This window comes from Oreochromis niloticus, unplaced genomic scaffold, assembly GCF_001858045.2.
Source record: "Oreochromis niloticus isolate F11D_XX unplaced genomic scaffold, O_niloticus_UMD_NMBU tig00008098_pilon, whole genome shotgun sequence".
Classification (NCBI taxonomy): domain Eukaryota; kingdom Metazoa; phylum Chordata; class Actinopteri; order Cichliformes; family Cichlidae; genus Oreochromis; species Oreochromis niloticus.
Window position 1 is genome coordinate 130,683 of NW_020328970.1, and position 18,083 is coordinate 148,765.

General features: G+C 40.3%; 1 protein-coding gene and 2 long non-coding RNA genes across 3 annotated transcripts in view; 2 read left to right on the forward strand and 1 right to left on the reverse strand.

Annotated features, from left to right (window-relative positions):
- Window positions 1-5,927, reverse strand: part of LOC112845609 (uncharacterized) — a 29,336-nt gene extending 23,409 nt beyond the window's left edge. The window contains exon 1 of the mRNA XM_025905029.1: window positions 5,781-5,927. Coding sequence (XP_025760814.1) covers window positions 5,781-5,817 — 37 coding nt within the window. The 5' untranslated portion in view covers window positions 5,818-5,927. The remainder of the gene's footprint in view (window positions 1-5,780) is intronic.
- Window positions 5,928-8,826: 2,899 nt separating this feature from the next.
- Window positions 8,827-10,201, forward strand: LOC102077414 (uncharacterized). Its single transcript, XR_267872.3, has 3 exons — window positions 8,827-8,962; window positions 9,059-9,128; window positions 9,938-10,201. It is a non-coding gene; the product is annotated as an uncharacterized LOC102077414 (long non-coding RNA).
- A 1,151-nt stretch (window positions 10,202-11,352) lies between these two features.
- Window positions 11,353-15,983, forward strand: LOC109201490 (uncharacterized). The gene is made up of 3 exons (XR_003218470.1): window positions 11,353-11,644; window positions 14,089-15,195; window positions 15,400-15,983. It is a non-coding gene; the product is annotated as an uncharacterized LOC109201490 (long non-coding RNA).
- The last annotated feature ends 2,100 nt before the right edge of the window (window positions 15,984-18,083 follow it).

The window sequence follows — 18,083 nt, forward strand, 5'->3', positions numbered from 1 at the left end:
GATGGGGGCACCAGCCACCAACAGAGTGTGTTGGGGGGAAATAGTGTCTATTTTGATAGTTTATTAGAGATTTCCATCATGAATTCATTGTGGAAACTGAGCACAAGTTAAAAGACCAAACACAACTAAATGACATGTGTTTATCATACAAATATAAAAGGGTGTTATAATAATATGTGGCTTACACGCCTGTTAAAACCTGCCTGGTGACAGATGACACTGACAGTAATCTGTGCTTTGATTCAACCTGAGAGCTGCTGATGATTGAACTGCAGATTTAATGCAGGAATATTTCCTGTTTGAACTCTTCAGGGACCCGTGTATTTCCTGAGCAAACACTCTTCTCCTCATGCTGCTGCTGTGCTGTCAGCTTTAAAATGCAACAATAAATATTTCTATTGATTTGCACAGAAAGCTTTTAAAAAGCAACAGAACAATAAAAGCAGCAGCAGCTCTGACTGTGTTCATACCAACTTAAATATGTCAAAGTCAGGTTTCTGTTTAAAACAGATCACTGAATATTTGAGTTACAAATACACAGATTTAACTACATTAACTTAACTGTGGTATAAAAACTGGATTTATTGACTGCTATGTAGCAAACATAGAGCTCAGTTTAACAAACAGAGTAGAAAGGTCTGTATAAGAATGAAGCTGCTGATGCAGGACTGTACACATGTTCCTGTTTAGAGGCAAAGTCGCCCTCTACAATGTAGCAACAGGAAATAGAAATATAGTTTTATTTTCCTTCTTTTTCTTCTGGTTCAAGCTGAATACAATTAGAATAAAAAAGTTAGACTAAAGTTTGTACTCACATATACTGATATGATTTTATCATTATGTTAATACAGCACAAGGTTCAGTTAGCTTTGCACAAAAATAGAAACATTGTTCAAATTTCCTGCTCTGACTTGGCCTCAGGATGTCTAGAAGCGAGAATCAAGCGCACCCAAAGGAAACAAGCGCACCAGTGGTCACGTGCTCAGCACACAGAGTGGGAATGACTGAAGGAGCTGCTGTAACGCAGCTATAATGCAGTTTTGTGTGACTGAGTGAGTTGATGAATCTGTAAGTGTTCTTACTTTGGCAGATTCATTAACATGATACTGATTATAATCTGGCTGTAATCTCCTGCAATGACTACAATCAGCGGGATGAGGAATAAAGGACTTTTCTATGGTTTCCTTTAACTGTTGCTAGCTTGTCATATTTATGCCTCACTATTAGCAACTTGTAACACATGCGCTATTTAGCCAATTGTGGGTCTGCAGTGACCCCTTGTGGACATTGTGAGATATTGCTTGTGTTGAGTAGATGATGTGTTGTGATTGTTTTCCTAGTTATCTATGACTCTACTAATTATAAAATTGCCCATTTCTGTTTCCAGAAAACCATGTTTATAGTCACACGTGCTGTTTACTATAAAACAAGAAGTTCAAGTTTGGCTGCACCGAATTCAGATTAAGCCTCACAAACATTTTCATGTAAACAAATCTTTTGTGGGACTTAATTAAAGACAATTAACAAACTCCTGGACTGCTGCAGTCTTTCTGACAGAAGACTTAGACCAGACTTGTGTCCCCAGTATAAATATATTTTACAAACATCCTTTAAAGTACATTTCAGTGACGGAACTTTTTTACTTTTACTACAGTAAAGAAGTTGAATCAGTACTGGAGTATTTTTAATAGTAGTATTTGTAGTTGTACTTAAGTACTGAATGTCTGTACTTTGCCAACTCTCCTCATGTCCTGATGTGTTTACCTGTCCAAGCTGCACAGGTGAGTCTGACTCTGTGAGCTCAGCAGGATTCAGCCTGAAGCCTCTGCAGTGAGACAGCACCCTGACCCTCACACTCAGCTTTTTATTCTGCTTCTTATTACACTTAATGGTCTGTATTTCATATGTGACTCACTTATATATTTCTTATTGTTTTAATCCACAGCTCAGACTGTTCGTTTAAATTAAACCAATTGTTTCCTCCTCTCGCTCTCAGTGTGGTTACTGAACATGAACTCTGATCTCTGAGTGAGAGCAGCACAGATTGAAAACCAGGATAACAAACTGACATACTGTTTGGTTTTTACATGTATTATAATGGGGCTGTCAGCGTTAACATATTATAACGGGCTAATTTGCATCTGTATTAACTCGCTAACATGAATTAGCCCATGTTAACGCACTACCCACTCAGCAAAGACCAAAGCAGACCCCTGGATGGGGCTCAGCCAGCAGGGGGGCTTTTGCAGAAAATTTAGACAAACTGCCCAAAATGCATTGACAGAGACATTTCAGGGATTTTGAGTCAGTCTGCGCTCAGATGGCTTAATTGTTAATCGCGTTAGTCATGATGATGACATTAACGCGTTAATGAGGCTTAAATGAGTTAACGCCGAATAACTCCTTACACGAATTGATCTGCGTTAACTCGTTAACCTGAATTAGCCTTTATTAATGCACTACCTACTACCAGGATAACAAACTGACATACTGTTTTGTTTGGTTTTTAACTGTATTATTATTGGGGCTGTAAGCATTAATGCGTTAATGTGGTCATCACGATTAACGCAATTACAATTTTTAATGCACTCAACCCAATTGGAGTGCACAACATAATATAATAATTAGGGCTGTCAGCATTAACTTATTAAAATAGGCTAATTCGTGTCTGCTTTAACTCGTTAACACGAATTAGCCCGCGTTAATGCACTACCTACTCAGAAAAGACCAAAGCAGACCCCTGGACGGGGTCAGCCAGCACTGCGGCAGCCGGCTCCACCGGCAGCCGGCTATGCCAGAGCAGACCACACACCAGGCCCAGAGTCCTGAGACTCAAACACCCCAGCAGGCAGTGGTGGTCCTAGCCTGTTTGGCGCCCTGGGCGAACACTCCCTCTGGCGCCCCCCCCGCCCCCCCCACACACACACATAAAACATATTGAGGATTGTACATTAACATAAAACTGTTGTACACACACATAAGGAGAGAGAGAGTATGCATAGTATGCAAACGGCTATAATGTGTCATACAATGAGAACAGAACAAATCAACAATTGACAATGACTAATTAATATTATAATGTATTGTTTGGAGTTTAGTCTGTTACTGTTACTATTTTTACCATTTCTTCTTGGAGCAACTGTAATCCACATTATTTCCTTATGGGATTAATAAAGTATTGTGGCGTGTTGGGGGAGCAGCAAGTTCTCTCCCATCATGCCTTGGGACATGTGCAGCTGTTTAGATGTTCTTGTTTTATTGTTTATGTTTACGTTACTTTTAACTGTTACCTTGAATGTTGTGTTTATGCTGCAGTATAATTTCAATGACAGTTATTGTTGATGAAAGAATGTAGTACCATGAGTGAGTTCAGGCTTGTAGTTATTGACCCTCTGAAGCACAGTGTGGTATAGGGAAGTATTTTAATAAAGAGTTCCCCCTACCAGCTTGGGGTTGAACAGCAAGCTCAATCTCTCTGTGAGCTTCTTTGTTGAGATTTCTCTGCATGCCACAGTATTCTGATTCTGATGGTTTCAGGATGACCTGCCATTATCCAATGACACATCTGCTTACCTGTATCATTTGCTCGTTTCTCCTCCTTTTCTTTTCTCTTTTTTCTAAACTGAGCACATGATGGCTTTTCTTGTCCATCTTCCATTGGTTTTAATTTTGCACTCAAGTATGAACACAAATCCCCCAACCCGAGGATCACCACAACATAACCTAACAGACCTACACCTTAGTTCACAGATTCACTTTGTCTAGGGTGTATTTCTGGGATTTCACACAACCCAGGATTCAAATCATGACAACATAATGGGCTTGGATTTACAACATTATGAAGGAAATGTGCTCTATTTGGAAGCAGCCGGCCCCTCCCCTTTCAACAGGTTGTGTGTGAGACTTTAAATCATCAAACTGTAAATTTTAAATTGTTATTGATCCCTTTACCCCTGGTCCTAAAGTGTGTATTTAATTTCTTTCTCTTCTGATATTTATTGTTTGTTTACTTGCACTGCTGTAACTGGAGCCTGGTCGTCTCTCTATATACTGGACTGTATGTAGCGGAGATGACAATAAAGTTTACTTTGACTTCAGCAGCAAGGAGGCGCACCGAGGGCTCTCGCGCTCACTTTTCGTGTATAGAATTTTGAAAAAACATCGGTGCAAATTATAAGTCTGTATCATGATGTCTGGTGTTTTCGTGTTTGTTGGTTTGTTTTTATTTTGTTTTATTTTGCGAGTTGGTTATTAGATGCTGCTCGAGCCGGTGTTGTGCCAAAAAGTGATTGTCTGCCAAAAACTGATTTCCGGTATTTGCCAAAACCTGATTGCTCATATTTAAACTGCTATAAGTAACTTGTTGGGCAATAATATGTGAAACATATGTCAAATGCATCCCTTATGGATGACATAAAGTCATCTTGAGCCACAAACAACATTCGTGTAACAAGGTAGAAGCCGCAATCAGTTTTTGGCAGTTACTTTTATATAACCTTTATTTATGCAGTTAAAAAATCTCATTAACATTAAAAATGTTTTTTGTAAGAGTAAGCTGACCAACAGGACAGCAGAGATGGCAGCAAATATTACAACAGTTCTGTAAAAATATTTTAAGTGGGGATAATTATCCCCACAAAGGACCGGATTGGTTATAACGTAAGTACAATAACACAGAGTTGTAAAGATACTTAAAGAACAGATAATTTTTTAATTCTTCATGTAAGCCCTTTGTAAACCCTGTTCACCGAAGTCTATTTACGAACATACGTAAAGATATTACACATAAAAAATACACAGAAACATTGGAAATCAGTTTTTGGCAGACAATCACTTTTTGGCACAACACCGGTCAGAGAATCCCCCGCCGCCCCGCCCTCTCCTCCCTGTGCCGCAAGCAGCAGGCGCACCTCGCAAACGGAGGGCGCCCTGACGCCCAGCAAATGGGCGATAGAAAACCGATCGGTGCCTACGACATTCCCAATATGCGCTGGCTGATGTCGGGGCAGCATGAGTACGAGCATTTTTTTTTTTTTTTTTGCCGATGCCCGTGATGCCGCCCCCACCACGATGCCGCCCCGGGCAACCGCCCGTGTCGCCCGTATCTAAAACCGCTACTGCCAGCAGGGGCCCAACAGAGTAAAGGGGACAAAGTCAAGGAGCCGAGTTAAACACCCAGGATCCTGATCTCCATGGATGGAAAACAGAGAGACTTAATCAAGTGAAAGATCTTTCAGACTCATTGATCCAGCTCATTCTCTGGATATAATCAGAACTATTAATCAGCATCATTTTGTATTTCTTTTGGAAAATCAGACAATCACAAAAACATCATTATATTTTGAAAAATACTGACAGCCACCAGTGCTCCCCTCAGCCTCCCAGTAGATGCACCTGTGGTATAAATGTCTAAATCCTGCATCACCGTTGATCAGGTGCACCTGTGCTGTGTTTAGTGCGGAGAAACGGAGCTCAGAGGGCTGAATGAGCTCGGCTCAGACCGGAAACAGCGCAGACACGAGGCTACTTTAGCATGGTTAGCTAGCTCTGCCATACCGGAAGTGTCCAATCTGTGACAACAAAGTCCACAGTCTGTTAGTCTGGTCTGTTTCTAACCTTCCCTCATACTTTTACTATTAAAGCCTCATCATTAAATCTGTATTTCCAACACTGTGTGAATTTCCATGACGTCAGAGGCGCGAGCTGCACCTGAGTGTAACACTTCCGGTCACAGAGGACTGTCTGCGGAGCTGCTGCAGGTTAAACAGAGACTTTCTTACCGTTCATGAGGAGCAGGAACACCACCAGCGTCTTCATCCTCCTTTAAAAACAACTCAAACCGACACAAAGTCCCGTTAAATCCTCTGCTGACCCAACGAGCCCACACCTGGACACACCTGCAGCTCCCAAACACGCCCACGCACAAAGTTTACTTTCTGTTTAACAGGAAGTCTCCGTGTGTCGCAGACATCAGATAATAAAATGTGTGTGAAGTAGATTTTAAATAAAACGTATAAATGTGGCACATGAACACAAACAGCTGGATCATTGTGGTCTGACAGGCCTGTTAAAGAAAGTCTGAGGCTCAGTGATGTTTGTGTGAATAGTTCATGGAGCTGTGATCACCTTCATGCAGGAAGTGAACTTTGTTATGGTGAAATTATAAAAATATTTCCATTTAAGAGGTGTTTTATAAAAAATAAAACATTATTATAATTATTATATTATTATAATTTGAAGCTTCAGCCTTTATAGTGGTGAGAGAGTTAAACTGAACACATCCTGTTAAAATATGATTTATGAGGCAGTAATAAGATCTGCCACAGATTAATAACATAATGTGAGTTATTGAATAGCCTCAATAAATTAAGAGTAATATCACCTTTTATTAACTTTTACTTAAGTCATAGCTTTCATTAATATATATATATGTATATATATATATATATATATATATATATATATATATATATATATATATATATATATATATAAACACCCAGCACGCCCCTGCGGGCGGTTTTATCCTTCAAGCTCGGGTCCTCTACCAGAGTCCTGGGAGCTTGAGGGTCCTGCGCAGTATCTTAGCTGTTCCCAGGATTGCGCTCTTCCTGACGGAGATCTCCGATGTTGTTCCCGGGATCAGCTGGAGCCACTCGCCTAGCTTGGGAGTCACCAAACCTAGTGCTCCGATTACCACGGGGACCACCGTTACCTTCACCCTCCACATCCTCTCGAGCTCTTCTCTGAGCCCTGAGTATTTCTCCAGCTTCTCGTGTTCCTTCTTCCTGATATTGCTGTCATTGTCATTGATATTGCTTATGAATTTATCTTGACTAAGAGTGAAATCTTTTTGTGCTCACAGCACTTTCAGTTCAGTTAAATGTCATGTATGTAGCAGCGTTTCACAACAAGTGGTCTCAACCTGCTGTCAGAACCAGAATCCTTTATTCATGAAGTCAGGACCCTGAGTGAAGAACAGGCAGAGACTCTGATCAACAAGCAGGCAGAGCCTCACCGAGGAGCAGCCTGAGACGACCACCAAGGAGCATCAAGCTTCTCCTCGAGGAGCATCCAAAGAGCCTGTCAGACGAGCAGACAGAGACTGTTTTTGTTCTACATCTTCTTCCTTTATCTCCTCCTTCTGGGCCATGCTCCCAGTCTTTCCAGCAGAAGAAGAGAGAGAAGCTCCTCTCCAACACCTGCCACCACCTGTTAAACCCACAGACCATCTCTGCAGTCTCTTCATCCACCTGCTGCCACCTCCCAGTCTTTAAGTCAGGGTGGCCAACATGAAAATAAGAGGAGGAAGAGTAAGTTTAGTTTTGCATCGTACGTCTTTAGATTCTTACGTTTGTTCCTAAATGAACGTGACTTCAGAAAATGATGCACATGTTGTCCTAGAGAACTTACAAACCAGTGCACAGCATTTTATTCACCAGTTATTTAGCTGTATTTTGGTGGCCACTCTAAAATGACGATGCTTAATGTCAATCCCTGACTTCAGTTAAGACGACTTTGTAATTCAACCTGATTTGATTGAGGAAACTAAAACTTACTTTGAGAGAAATATTCAAATATGCGAGTCACATCACAAATGTTCACTTCTTGAGTGAAAACTCAGATTTGATTTCTTCTTCAGTGTAAACAGCGTCTCTGTTTTTTAAACCTTTCATTTCTTAAGTTTTGAAAATGCAGCAGGCAGCAGGTGTTGAAGTTTGAAGCAGTGACTGGGAGCAGGACAGATGAGGTCAGACTGAGAGATGTTTTCAACAGGCTGTTTACAGCAGGCCAGGCTCAAGTTATGGTACATGGACTGATTCTTATACAGCTTATTTCTACTCTGCACTCACAGTGCTTTATACAACATGACACGTTCACCAACCTTCATTCACACAAGCACTTTCTTCTGTGCTGTTTATCTAAGCATTCACACACATTCATACTCTGATGGATGCATCAGAGCAACTTGGGGTTAGTAGTCAAGTCATTGGGGTGAGCCAGACATCGAACCTCCAACCTTCTGATTAGTCAGTGACCTGCTCCACCTCCTGAGCTACAGCCACTGTTCACTGACAGCATGTGTTATTTTTCATACACTCCAGCCATGAACTTTGCTTCCTGCTGGAATTCAAACGTGTTGTTGAGACGAGTGGAGGGAAACGTTCAATGCATTTACATTAAGAGAGTGTATTTCATGTGTACGCTGTCAAACCATTCAGCAAAATTAAGCACAGTCATTGAATAGCTGCTACAGCTAAACTGCATTTGTAGCAGCAGAAACCTACATGGCTGACATAGAAATGAGTGCATGAGGAAGGATCATAGTGTTTCTATGTAAGCCTCAATCTTCAGCTGGTCTTGTTGACTCAGCAGCACAGAAAGCTCTTTATAGGTGCTGATAGATGCTGACCTGTCTCACTGTCCACTGGAAATAATCATGTAGTGACTTGTGTTGTTTGAAGTGTGTAAATGGACATAATTCTAATAACTGATAATGAATATTGATGGTGTCAGTGTTTGATGTTACAGCTACTAAAACCTTCAGAAGAAAAGAACAGAGTCAGAAACAGATGAAAGCAGGAAACTAAACCTGGGATCATAATAATAATAATGTTTTGGTAAAAGCCAGATTTGGATGCTGTGAGAATTCCTCTGATGTGTTACTGATGCCACACGTTCACTGTACAGTATGTGTGTGTGCAGTGCATTTGTATCACTGTGATTCAGTATTTCTGATAGTTAAACATGGCAGACTCACTGCTGTGGTGGGAAAAAGGTTCAAACTGAGTCATGGCCTGATTCTCTATGTGTTGAATTCATGTTTGAAAACTGCTTCCATGATTCATTCAGAGCTGTTTAAAGGCACATAATCAATCTGTTATTTAAAGACTGCTGTTGTTCTTCCTTCTGTCTGGGGGAAAGCAGAAGGAAGAGTGCGGTGGTCGCCTCGCTCTGTTTGGTAAGAAGTTCTTGATTCTCTGACAATGTTCAGTTTCCAGTTATGACCTTGTTGGACAGTAATTAAAAGTGTTGTTGTTGTTTTCTCCTGTCTCAGTTATTTAAGAAATGCAGTGTTTGGAGAAAGTTTCTTGCCATCTTTGTGGAATCATAAAAAGTAGCACACAGTGAGTATTAGATACAGGTTTAGTGTGAAGTTGTTATCTTAAAGTATTTTTGGACCTGTGGGAAAAACACACGTAGTGTCTCACTTAGATGCAAAAGTATTGGGAGTGATTCCAGCAGGACCGTGCTGGGAGCATAAGAGCACTCACAGCAATGAGAGGAAATATATGAACACTATGAGGACACTGACAGAGTGGAGAGCACATGTTCATGTCTTACACAGATTTCTCTGTGAAAGAAGCTGAACTGCTGAAGCAGTGGTGGAAGTACTCAGACTCTTCACTTTACAACAAAGTACTAACATCACACTGTGGAAGGTTTCAGCTGTTTGCATCCTGTATTTGTAGCAGTAATACTGTGTGAGAACGATGCATCTCTGATCAGTGGAGAGAAAAATATCCTGTGTGTGTGTGATGCCTTTAACAGATAATCAGAGGCTTTAAAACTTTGTGAGGAGGCAGAATTTCTCAATAGTAGAAACACTTCAGCTTCAGAATGATCGACAAGAAATTCAAATCACATTTGGAGAAATGTTGTTTCCACTTTGCAGAAAGTTACGAAATGTTAAACTGAAACACAAAAACTAAATCTGTGGTACAAGTTTAGTGAACCTGTACACGAGTGTTTTCTTTGGAATCACTCTGAATTACAAAGAATGGAACAGAAGCAAAAATATCCATCAAAATGACATTTGTGTTTTATTGCACTACTAAAGTCAGTGTATTTATTATATTCCACCACTGGGGTTAAACATAAAAAGCATAAAGTCATCCCCAACCTGATTTCATGTTTTTGGTGTTGTTTGTTTCAGGAATGATATTTTCCAGTGGGTAAAATCTGGGATGACACGTGGGAGCCCACCAGTGAATGTCAGCAGCACTTTGCCTGATGTGCCGCCTCCTTCAGCCAGAGAGTCTTTTCATTGTGTTACAAACAAGTCACATATAATATCTGCAGACTGTACTTGTGTCCTGTCTGCGGGGAACAGTGTCATAAATATGTGGAGCCAAAGATCCAAACATCCAGATACCACATTGGTCACCGACAGGATGTCTTCATTTTAAGCACTTTGATTGGTTACAAATGTCAGACACACATTTATACTTGTTTAAATACATTGTTAGCCGGGACCTGAAATCTGCACTGTCATGAACACGTTTGTCACCAAAAATTTAAAGCTAATGTTTCATGTTTTGTTGGGTTAATCTGGGGTCCAAAATATAATTGGACATTTTTGACTACTTTTGATTTTACATTTGTATTTCACCTTTAAATGTATTTATTTTCTCACCTTGTTTGGTGTCATTGTTTTCAGTTCAACCTCACATGTCTGAATTTACAGTTATTTTTTAATTGACATACTGTATTAACACAACTGATCTGAAATCACACAGAAACATAAAATCCTAGTAGTAGTTATATTTTTACTGTAAAAACCACAAACATGTTTATTGAATTATTGTCATAACTTGAAATGCAAATATAAAGTTTACATTTAAAAAACTAAAAAAAAGTTATATACAACTATTTATCTAAAAATGAAGTTTGTACAACCATTTAAAAATACTACTAAAACTAAAATGAGAGAACAATCAGGTGTCACACAAATTATTTGTGCCAGTGCAAAAAATAGTTTGTCCACCACAAGACAGAGGAGAACATCACAGGTATAAACCTGCAGGCCTGACAGCAGGAGGAGCATCACTGCTCCTTCAAACGTCGGCCGAGCAGGTACTAAAAAAGGACCTGGTACAAGGTCCTCTGACCTAATGGAAAACCCTGCAAACCAGCAACCTGCAAACAAGCCAACTGTGCCGAGGTGATGTGAGTAGGAGGAGGATAGAGGGCCTCCTCACTGACAACAGCACCCGCCAGGTGTGGAGACGTATCCAAGCCCTCACCAACTACACAGAGTCCCCCAACCCCCGACAGCAGCCTCGAGCTCACAGATAATTAACTTTTTGAGATTTCCTTACCTGGATGACTGAGCATGCATCAAGACACTGAGCAGCATGAATAAACAGTGTGTATTTGACAAAGATTAGTGTGCAGCCAGGGTAATTCTCACTGATCAAAACTGTTTTTACAAAATACATGAGAGCATTTTATCTGTTTTTATTTGAAAAGCTGAATAAAATGAGTGCAACAGTACAAACACTGGGAAGAATCTGACATTCCAGGTGAAACATTGCTCTGTGTTTGAGAAGCATTAAACAAAATTATACACTGATAAAAGCTATTTTGGAGAGAGGTATATATAATCTATGCAAATCATATAAGATTTACTCTATTATTGCACTCAGCCAAGGAATTATACAGTAATGGGTTAATTATATCCTTTTCTTAAGAGTAACAACATTACATTAAAAAATGCAGTAAAATATACCCCCAAACCGTGAGTCTTATGTTCCTAATTGCGCATGCGCCAGACCGCGCTTTTTGACTGAGCGGGACAGCAAGCAAATTCTGGGTCCTTTCTTCAGCTTCCATCGAACCCGATCGAACCACAGAAGTGAAGGTAAGCTATTTACATAGGGTGAATGATATATAATAGCGCATGCAAATGGTAATTTTTTAAGTAATGAGCTATTACACTTTATTTGTACTGCTTAGGTCTGTGTAATGCACCATTACTTGAAATGAAACTTTGAATCTGTTGCTGTCTGTTAACCGTCTAGACAACTGTCGGTAAGTTGCAATGAAATGTGTTCGTGGTGCGCTTTTCATCAGTCAGCATGCATGACCAGTCCCGGACTGGTAATCGGAACACTGAGGTCGTGTCCAAATTCATGGGCTGAATCCTCCTGAGGGCCCGGCCTTCGCGAGCTATGTGGTCGGGTCCTCAGAAGGTCGGGTAGGCCGGATGTAAACCTACGTTTAACCTGAGTAGCGAAAGACAGCGGTGATCTGAAAATGATGTGCCAGGAGTTGTGCTGTTCTCGGCGGCTCTAGTGACCCTCGAGCTCTCGGCTAGCTATCGAGCTTGTGGGTAACAGACGTCTCCGAAAATGTCGAAGCACTTGTGCAAATATGCGATATTTTGATAAACCGAGCAGATATTTGAATTTACACACCCACATTCTCGCCTGAAAATATGTTAAAAGTTTATTATGTGACCCAGAAAGAATAATAAGAGTAATTTTAAAACTTAGTAGCGGCCGCCATTGCCGGAAACTGGAGTTTGGCTGGGCCGCGCTATGAATTCTGGGATATGGTGGGCCACGAAGGACACACCCGACCCATCCTTCAAATTCGGGGAAAAGGAGGACGCATTGGTCAGCCTTCGGCGCGTTGCTGTGACGTAATCGGTCTACAAATACGTCCCCGGGAGGATGCAGCCCATGAATTTGGACACCCCCAATAATTACAATCGCGGTCTTTGCAAACCACTTTCCTTCCTTGATGGAAACGAAAATGGACGTCAGACGATCTTTTTTTTTAATTATTATTATTATTTTGAGAAATGAGAGCGGCAATCCTTAAGTTGTGGTGGCTCTGCTTCTGGGTTAACACATAAAGCAGGTAAACAAACTTAAATCCTATATGTCTTTGAAATTCTATGAACACTGGGCAGATCATTCCCAACAGCCGTGTTTTAAAACTCTTAAAAAAACAGCTGTTGCATCCGTCTGCGTCTCCCCATTGAGCTTCACTGTAGCTCATCATCCCGGAGAGCTCACTGAAAGCTTTCTCCCAGCTGTAACTGGCGGCTTTGTTTTAGCAGCACCAGAACTTTCTGAAAAAGCTCTGAAGCATGCTTGCTTGTATTTAAAAATGTGATAGATACCGCTTTGCTCCCGTATCTGCTTCATAATCCGCTCAGCTGTTCGCACTGCGGGGAAACCCTGGGACAGAGCAGCATCATGAACTCCAGCTTTAGGGAGATTTTTCAGCAGCAAAACAAATAAAGCCAACGTGAAACGATCAGTAAAAAACAAAGACTGCTATGAGAGTTTGAATTATTAACTGTATTTATTGATGTGTGGTTAAAGAGTATCTTACGTTCAGTAAGTAGGGGCAGGTCCCGCCTTCCTCACCTCTGATTGGATAGAAAGTCTCTCCTACTTACTGATGATTAAGATACTCGCTCACGAGGTGGGACAAGGGTGTCTGAGAGAGGGAGGGCGTCTCATGAGACCATCAGTGTTGCTCTGACAGAAAGTAGCTGAAGTTCCCCAGGGTGTCACACCAAAATAAAAGCAGGGGGGGTAAAGCTCCCAGCCTGAAATGTTGTCCCAGTCCAGGCCTGTGCATGACTGTCTGACTGCTTGTTTTAAGTTTAAAAATTAGTCAATGCTAGCTTTTTCTAAAAATAAAACAAAGTACTACTGTATCCCACTAGTATGTGTGAAAATACCCACTGTTGCTGCACCTAAGTTTGTTTTTTGAATTGTGGGATCAGGTAAAATATTTTTGAATATATTTTATATTATATTGGGTAGTGTTAGAACGTCAGTGCTTAATAATTGTTTTCATAATCATACGTCCCCAATCATTCAGCGGGCCACATATAGCAACCTGGTTCTTTTAAACACCTGGGGTCCAAATTAATTTTGAATATTATATGTCTGGGCTATAATTTGGAGAAATACGGCATGTTCTGTGAAGCATATTACATCTATGAATATGATCTATGAAGCTAATTCCATGATGCATGAATATTAATCTATGCAATTGCAATGCCTTTATTTTAGTGAGGTAAGTACACAATCTGTTATGTCTGCATAACAGACCCTTGTTAAGTATAACAGACAGACAGACTTCTCAGATAAGAGGAGCAAAGAAAAACTGAAGAAGATTCACCTTATGTTTAATTTCTACCTTCATTAAAGAGACTCAGGTTGATAAATAACTTGTAACCAGGTACATGTCTGAAAATTTCTTTTGTGTAATGTATTTTCTTATTTTTGTTGCATGAAAAATCTGTGTATGTGGACACTCACTATTTGCCCTCTTTTTCAGGTCCTCACGTGTGTCCTTTACAAGCAGAGGCTGGCTGATAGTCGACTCTGTTACCAGTTCTAGGGCTGATGCACCCACCCACGTCCCCACCCCCGGTGTATCCTTTACAGGTATGCAAGTTTCTAAAGAAATAAATCACATTGACCTTGAAAATGTGGTTAATCTTAACCAAAGTCCTCAGTTATGTGAAAATGACTTGGAAATGCAAGTTGTGCAACTTCACAACCACAAAAAGATTAGACCTGCTGAAACACATCAGGCTAATACATGGGCATTTTGGTCGAGTCCACTCCATACCCTGCCTTCATGCAGATTGCCCTTGCACTGTCAAGCCATGGGGTGCATTAAGGACACATTTGTCAAGGCATCATTCACAGTCATCCCAGCCAGGCAACATCCTTTCGTTCACATGCATTGTCTGTAATTCATGCTCTTTTGACAATGAGAGGCAGTTTTTTGAACATCTTGGTGCCCATCTAAAAAAGTTTGAAACTGTGCCATGTGTTTTTGAGGATTGTGATTATCTTTTGCAGCTTATGCGTGCCAAAGGAGGAGCTGCTGGTTCCAAGATGAGACCTTTGCTGGACACTTTGAATGACGTATGTTATTTGACTTTTTTCACAAATATGTAATTATGGAGGGCTGCAGTGGGTAGCAAGAAGGTCCTGGGTTCAAATCCTGGCCCAGGGTCTTTATGCATGGAGTTTGCATGTTCTCCCTGTGCATGTGTGGGTTCCCCCCGGGTACTCCGGCTTCCTCCCACAGTCAGAAAACATGACTGTTAGATTAATTGGTCTCTCTAAATTGTCCTTAGGTTTGCGTGTGTCCGTGCATGGTTGTTTATCCTGTCTGTCTCTATGTTTCCTTGTGATTGACTGTCCAGGGTGTACCCAGCATCTCACCTGTTGAAAGCTGGAGAGAGGCATCAGCCATGTTTTTGTTTTTAAGTAATTCAGTCTTAATGTATGTAAATCACTCGACTTAGTCTTTTCACTAAATTGTATCTCCCTACAGACACAGAACATTGAGAAGAAAAGGGATGTTGTTATCTGCTACCTCATTAGCTACCTCGGGGAAAGACAAGAAGATCTTTTTCATGACTGCCAGGTATCTCATATTGATAACAGATTACTTATTAACTCAAGGGATCCTAATGTTCTTCTTTCCTGTCCTCTCCTATCCCCTGTTCTGCCCTTCTCCATTCATCTTCTGTCCGCTCCCCTCTTTAGATCAACTGAAATATATTGAAAAAGCATCTTAAATAAAATAAAATGTGTTTATGCTTTTTCTTTCTTTCTTTTTAACACGTAGGAATGTGAGGATTACACAGACAATATGATGAAGGTGATCGTGATCCACAACATCATGGCTGAGGAGGATCCATCAGATGTGTCCATTGTGATTGAGGGAAACCAAGTGATGGAGGGATGTGGAAGCCGAACAAAGGCATGTGTACTACTGATGGGACTGATATATGCCCTCAACCTCGAATATCCGAAGGAGCTGAAGAACACATTTGACACTTTTCAAAAACTGTTTTTGGAACTTGATGGGGCGAAACTACTGAACAAGGTCCACGGCCTCAAAAATAAGCTTTTGCAATGCACACACATTTCCCCTCTTGTTCCCAGAGGGTCTTTTGTCCAGACATAGCTTGATGGAGCTGTAATTTTTCTTCTGACAGCAAGCACAGAAACTATTGAATGTTGGTGTTAGTGTTCTGTTCTATCTATACATATGTTTGATAACGTACATGCACAGAAACAACCTTGTAGAGTTTCTGTGCTTTTGGCTTTTAAAATGGACTAAGTCGCCTTGGAAAGTGTTGTCTGCATTAGCTGTTGTGTTGCACTTTATTCTGTGTTTTTATGGAATAAAAACATTGAGATAATGAACCATTTGAATATCTTTTTTGGGGGGGTACATTTTACCTTATATGAATAGGTAATGTTTATCAACTGATAATAATTAAATTTTATTAGTAATTATCAGGTATTACCAAGTAGCAAACAAGAGATAATTTTACCTAATTTCAATGAGTAAGTAGCTGTTGAATGTATACATAAATATGGGGTAAATTTTACCCAATTTAATTAAGTATTTCATAGCTTTTTATTGAAGCTATTTTATACACAATATATTGAACTAAATCAACCACAAAAAAGGCTATGCAAATTGTTACCTCAGATTTATTGGGTAAATTCTATAGATGAGTTTTTACAGTGTATTTGCACATGTCTTAACCCTTGTATGGTGTTCGTATTTTTGTTACTCAGCCAGTGTTCATGGGTCTGGTGGACCTGCTAGAGTTTTGGCTTTCCAGTTAACACTATCAAACAATTTTATGTTAAATTACTCAACAGATGTTTACTTTATCCCAATTACGAGCCATGTGAACAGCAAACATGGTTAATTTTTTCCTTTTACCTTTGTTCGATCACATTTATGAATTAATGTGCTTCTCGTTTTTTGTCAATAAAATGTTATAAAAAAAATAAAATCAGTTCTAATCAAGTGTACATATCCTTATACCATATTTTGCAGGTTTTGATGGTATATACTGCCTAAAGGGGCAACGGCCTCTAAATGGCATGGGTCTCACAGACCCGAACACCATACAAGGGTTAAACCAGACCCCCATGTGCCCTACCTATTTTAATGGTTCAGCCCATATAATGTTAGCTGGGGGAGTTCAGCTCTTAGTTTTTATCATCATCACATGTTCTTTATCCGTCTCCACAGCAGCACTAACTAACAGTTTGTAGCCTCAGTATCTGAATGATTTCTCACATGTTATCTCACCATGTAAACCACAGCAGCCACTGGGGACATTTACACACTTCTTCTTACAACCAGCAGATTTTACAAACACAGTTTATTAGAAAACATGTTTTACCTTTGACTGGTACATAAATATGAACATTTCACAGGTTAATGTTGGGAAAACGAGACAGAACACCATCACAGACTTTTGATATAATATTAACAGAAACAGGCTCTTTGTAAAAAAGTTCATCTGGATTTGAACATAGTTTCATACGTCGGGAATATCAGGCTGAAGTTTTCTGTATTTAAGCGTTAACATGTATGAAACCAGTCTGATGATTTTTAAAGAAAGTGTCTCGTGTAGAGCTGCAACGATTCATCGAGTAATTCCAATAATTGGATTATAAAATTCTTTGCTTCCATGTTTCACAGACCTCCAATAGAAACGTGTTTATGAGCAGCGTGTGAATAAAAGTCTGAGCACATTAAGCCCACACAGCCTCCAGTGTTAAACACAAACACTGATAACAGCAGCAGTGATGATGATGTCACAGTTTAACGTGGAGGCGGAGTCTGTTTACACAGAGAGGCGGAGTCTGTTTACACACTAAAATAATGGATAGCTGCAGGCCTGGTCTCGTGTGTGAGAAGCTGTAAATCAAATATCTTCTACCTGCAAAATTCCTTCAGTTTTATTTCTACAGCAGCAAATGACAACAACAGTCACCTCCAGGAGTTTCTACTGTAAAGTAAAGACTCGACAATAACAGAGAGAAACTCCACCAATCAGACGACCCCCCTATGAGAACGGTGACGGTGGGATCATCCTCATGTTCTTACAGCGTGGTTACAGCGTGGCTATGAAATCTCCACCATGTTAAAGAGTTTTTGGACACTCGATGGGAAACTGCCCGCTCAGGCCCAGCAGTTTGCTTCAATGACCTGGAGAAGAACGCAGGAAATCCTCCAAGGTTTCAAACATGTTTCAGTCCTGGAAATGTGCAATACTACCTGCTGCATTATGAGCTTCAGTAATGAGCACAGCAGTGGACTCAGTGAGTGTTTCCATCACATCCAGGCCCAGAAGACTTGGAGGAAATGAAGATTTTGTTCTTCCACTTATTTCCTGTCATATTCTGCACTTCTTACTTCTTTCAGCTGCCCATGAAATAATGAAACTTTCTGCAAGAAAGACAATAAAGATCAGTTTGATTGTCAACATGAAGTTT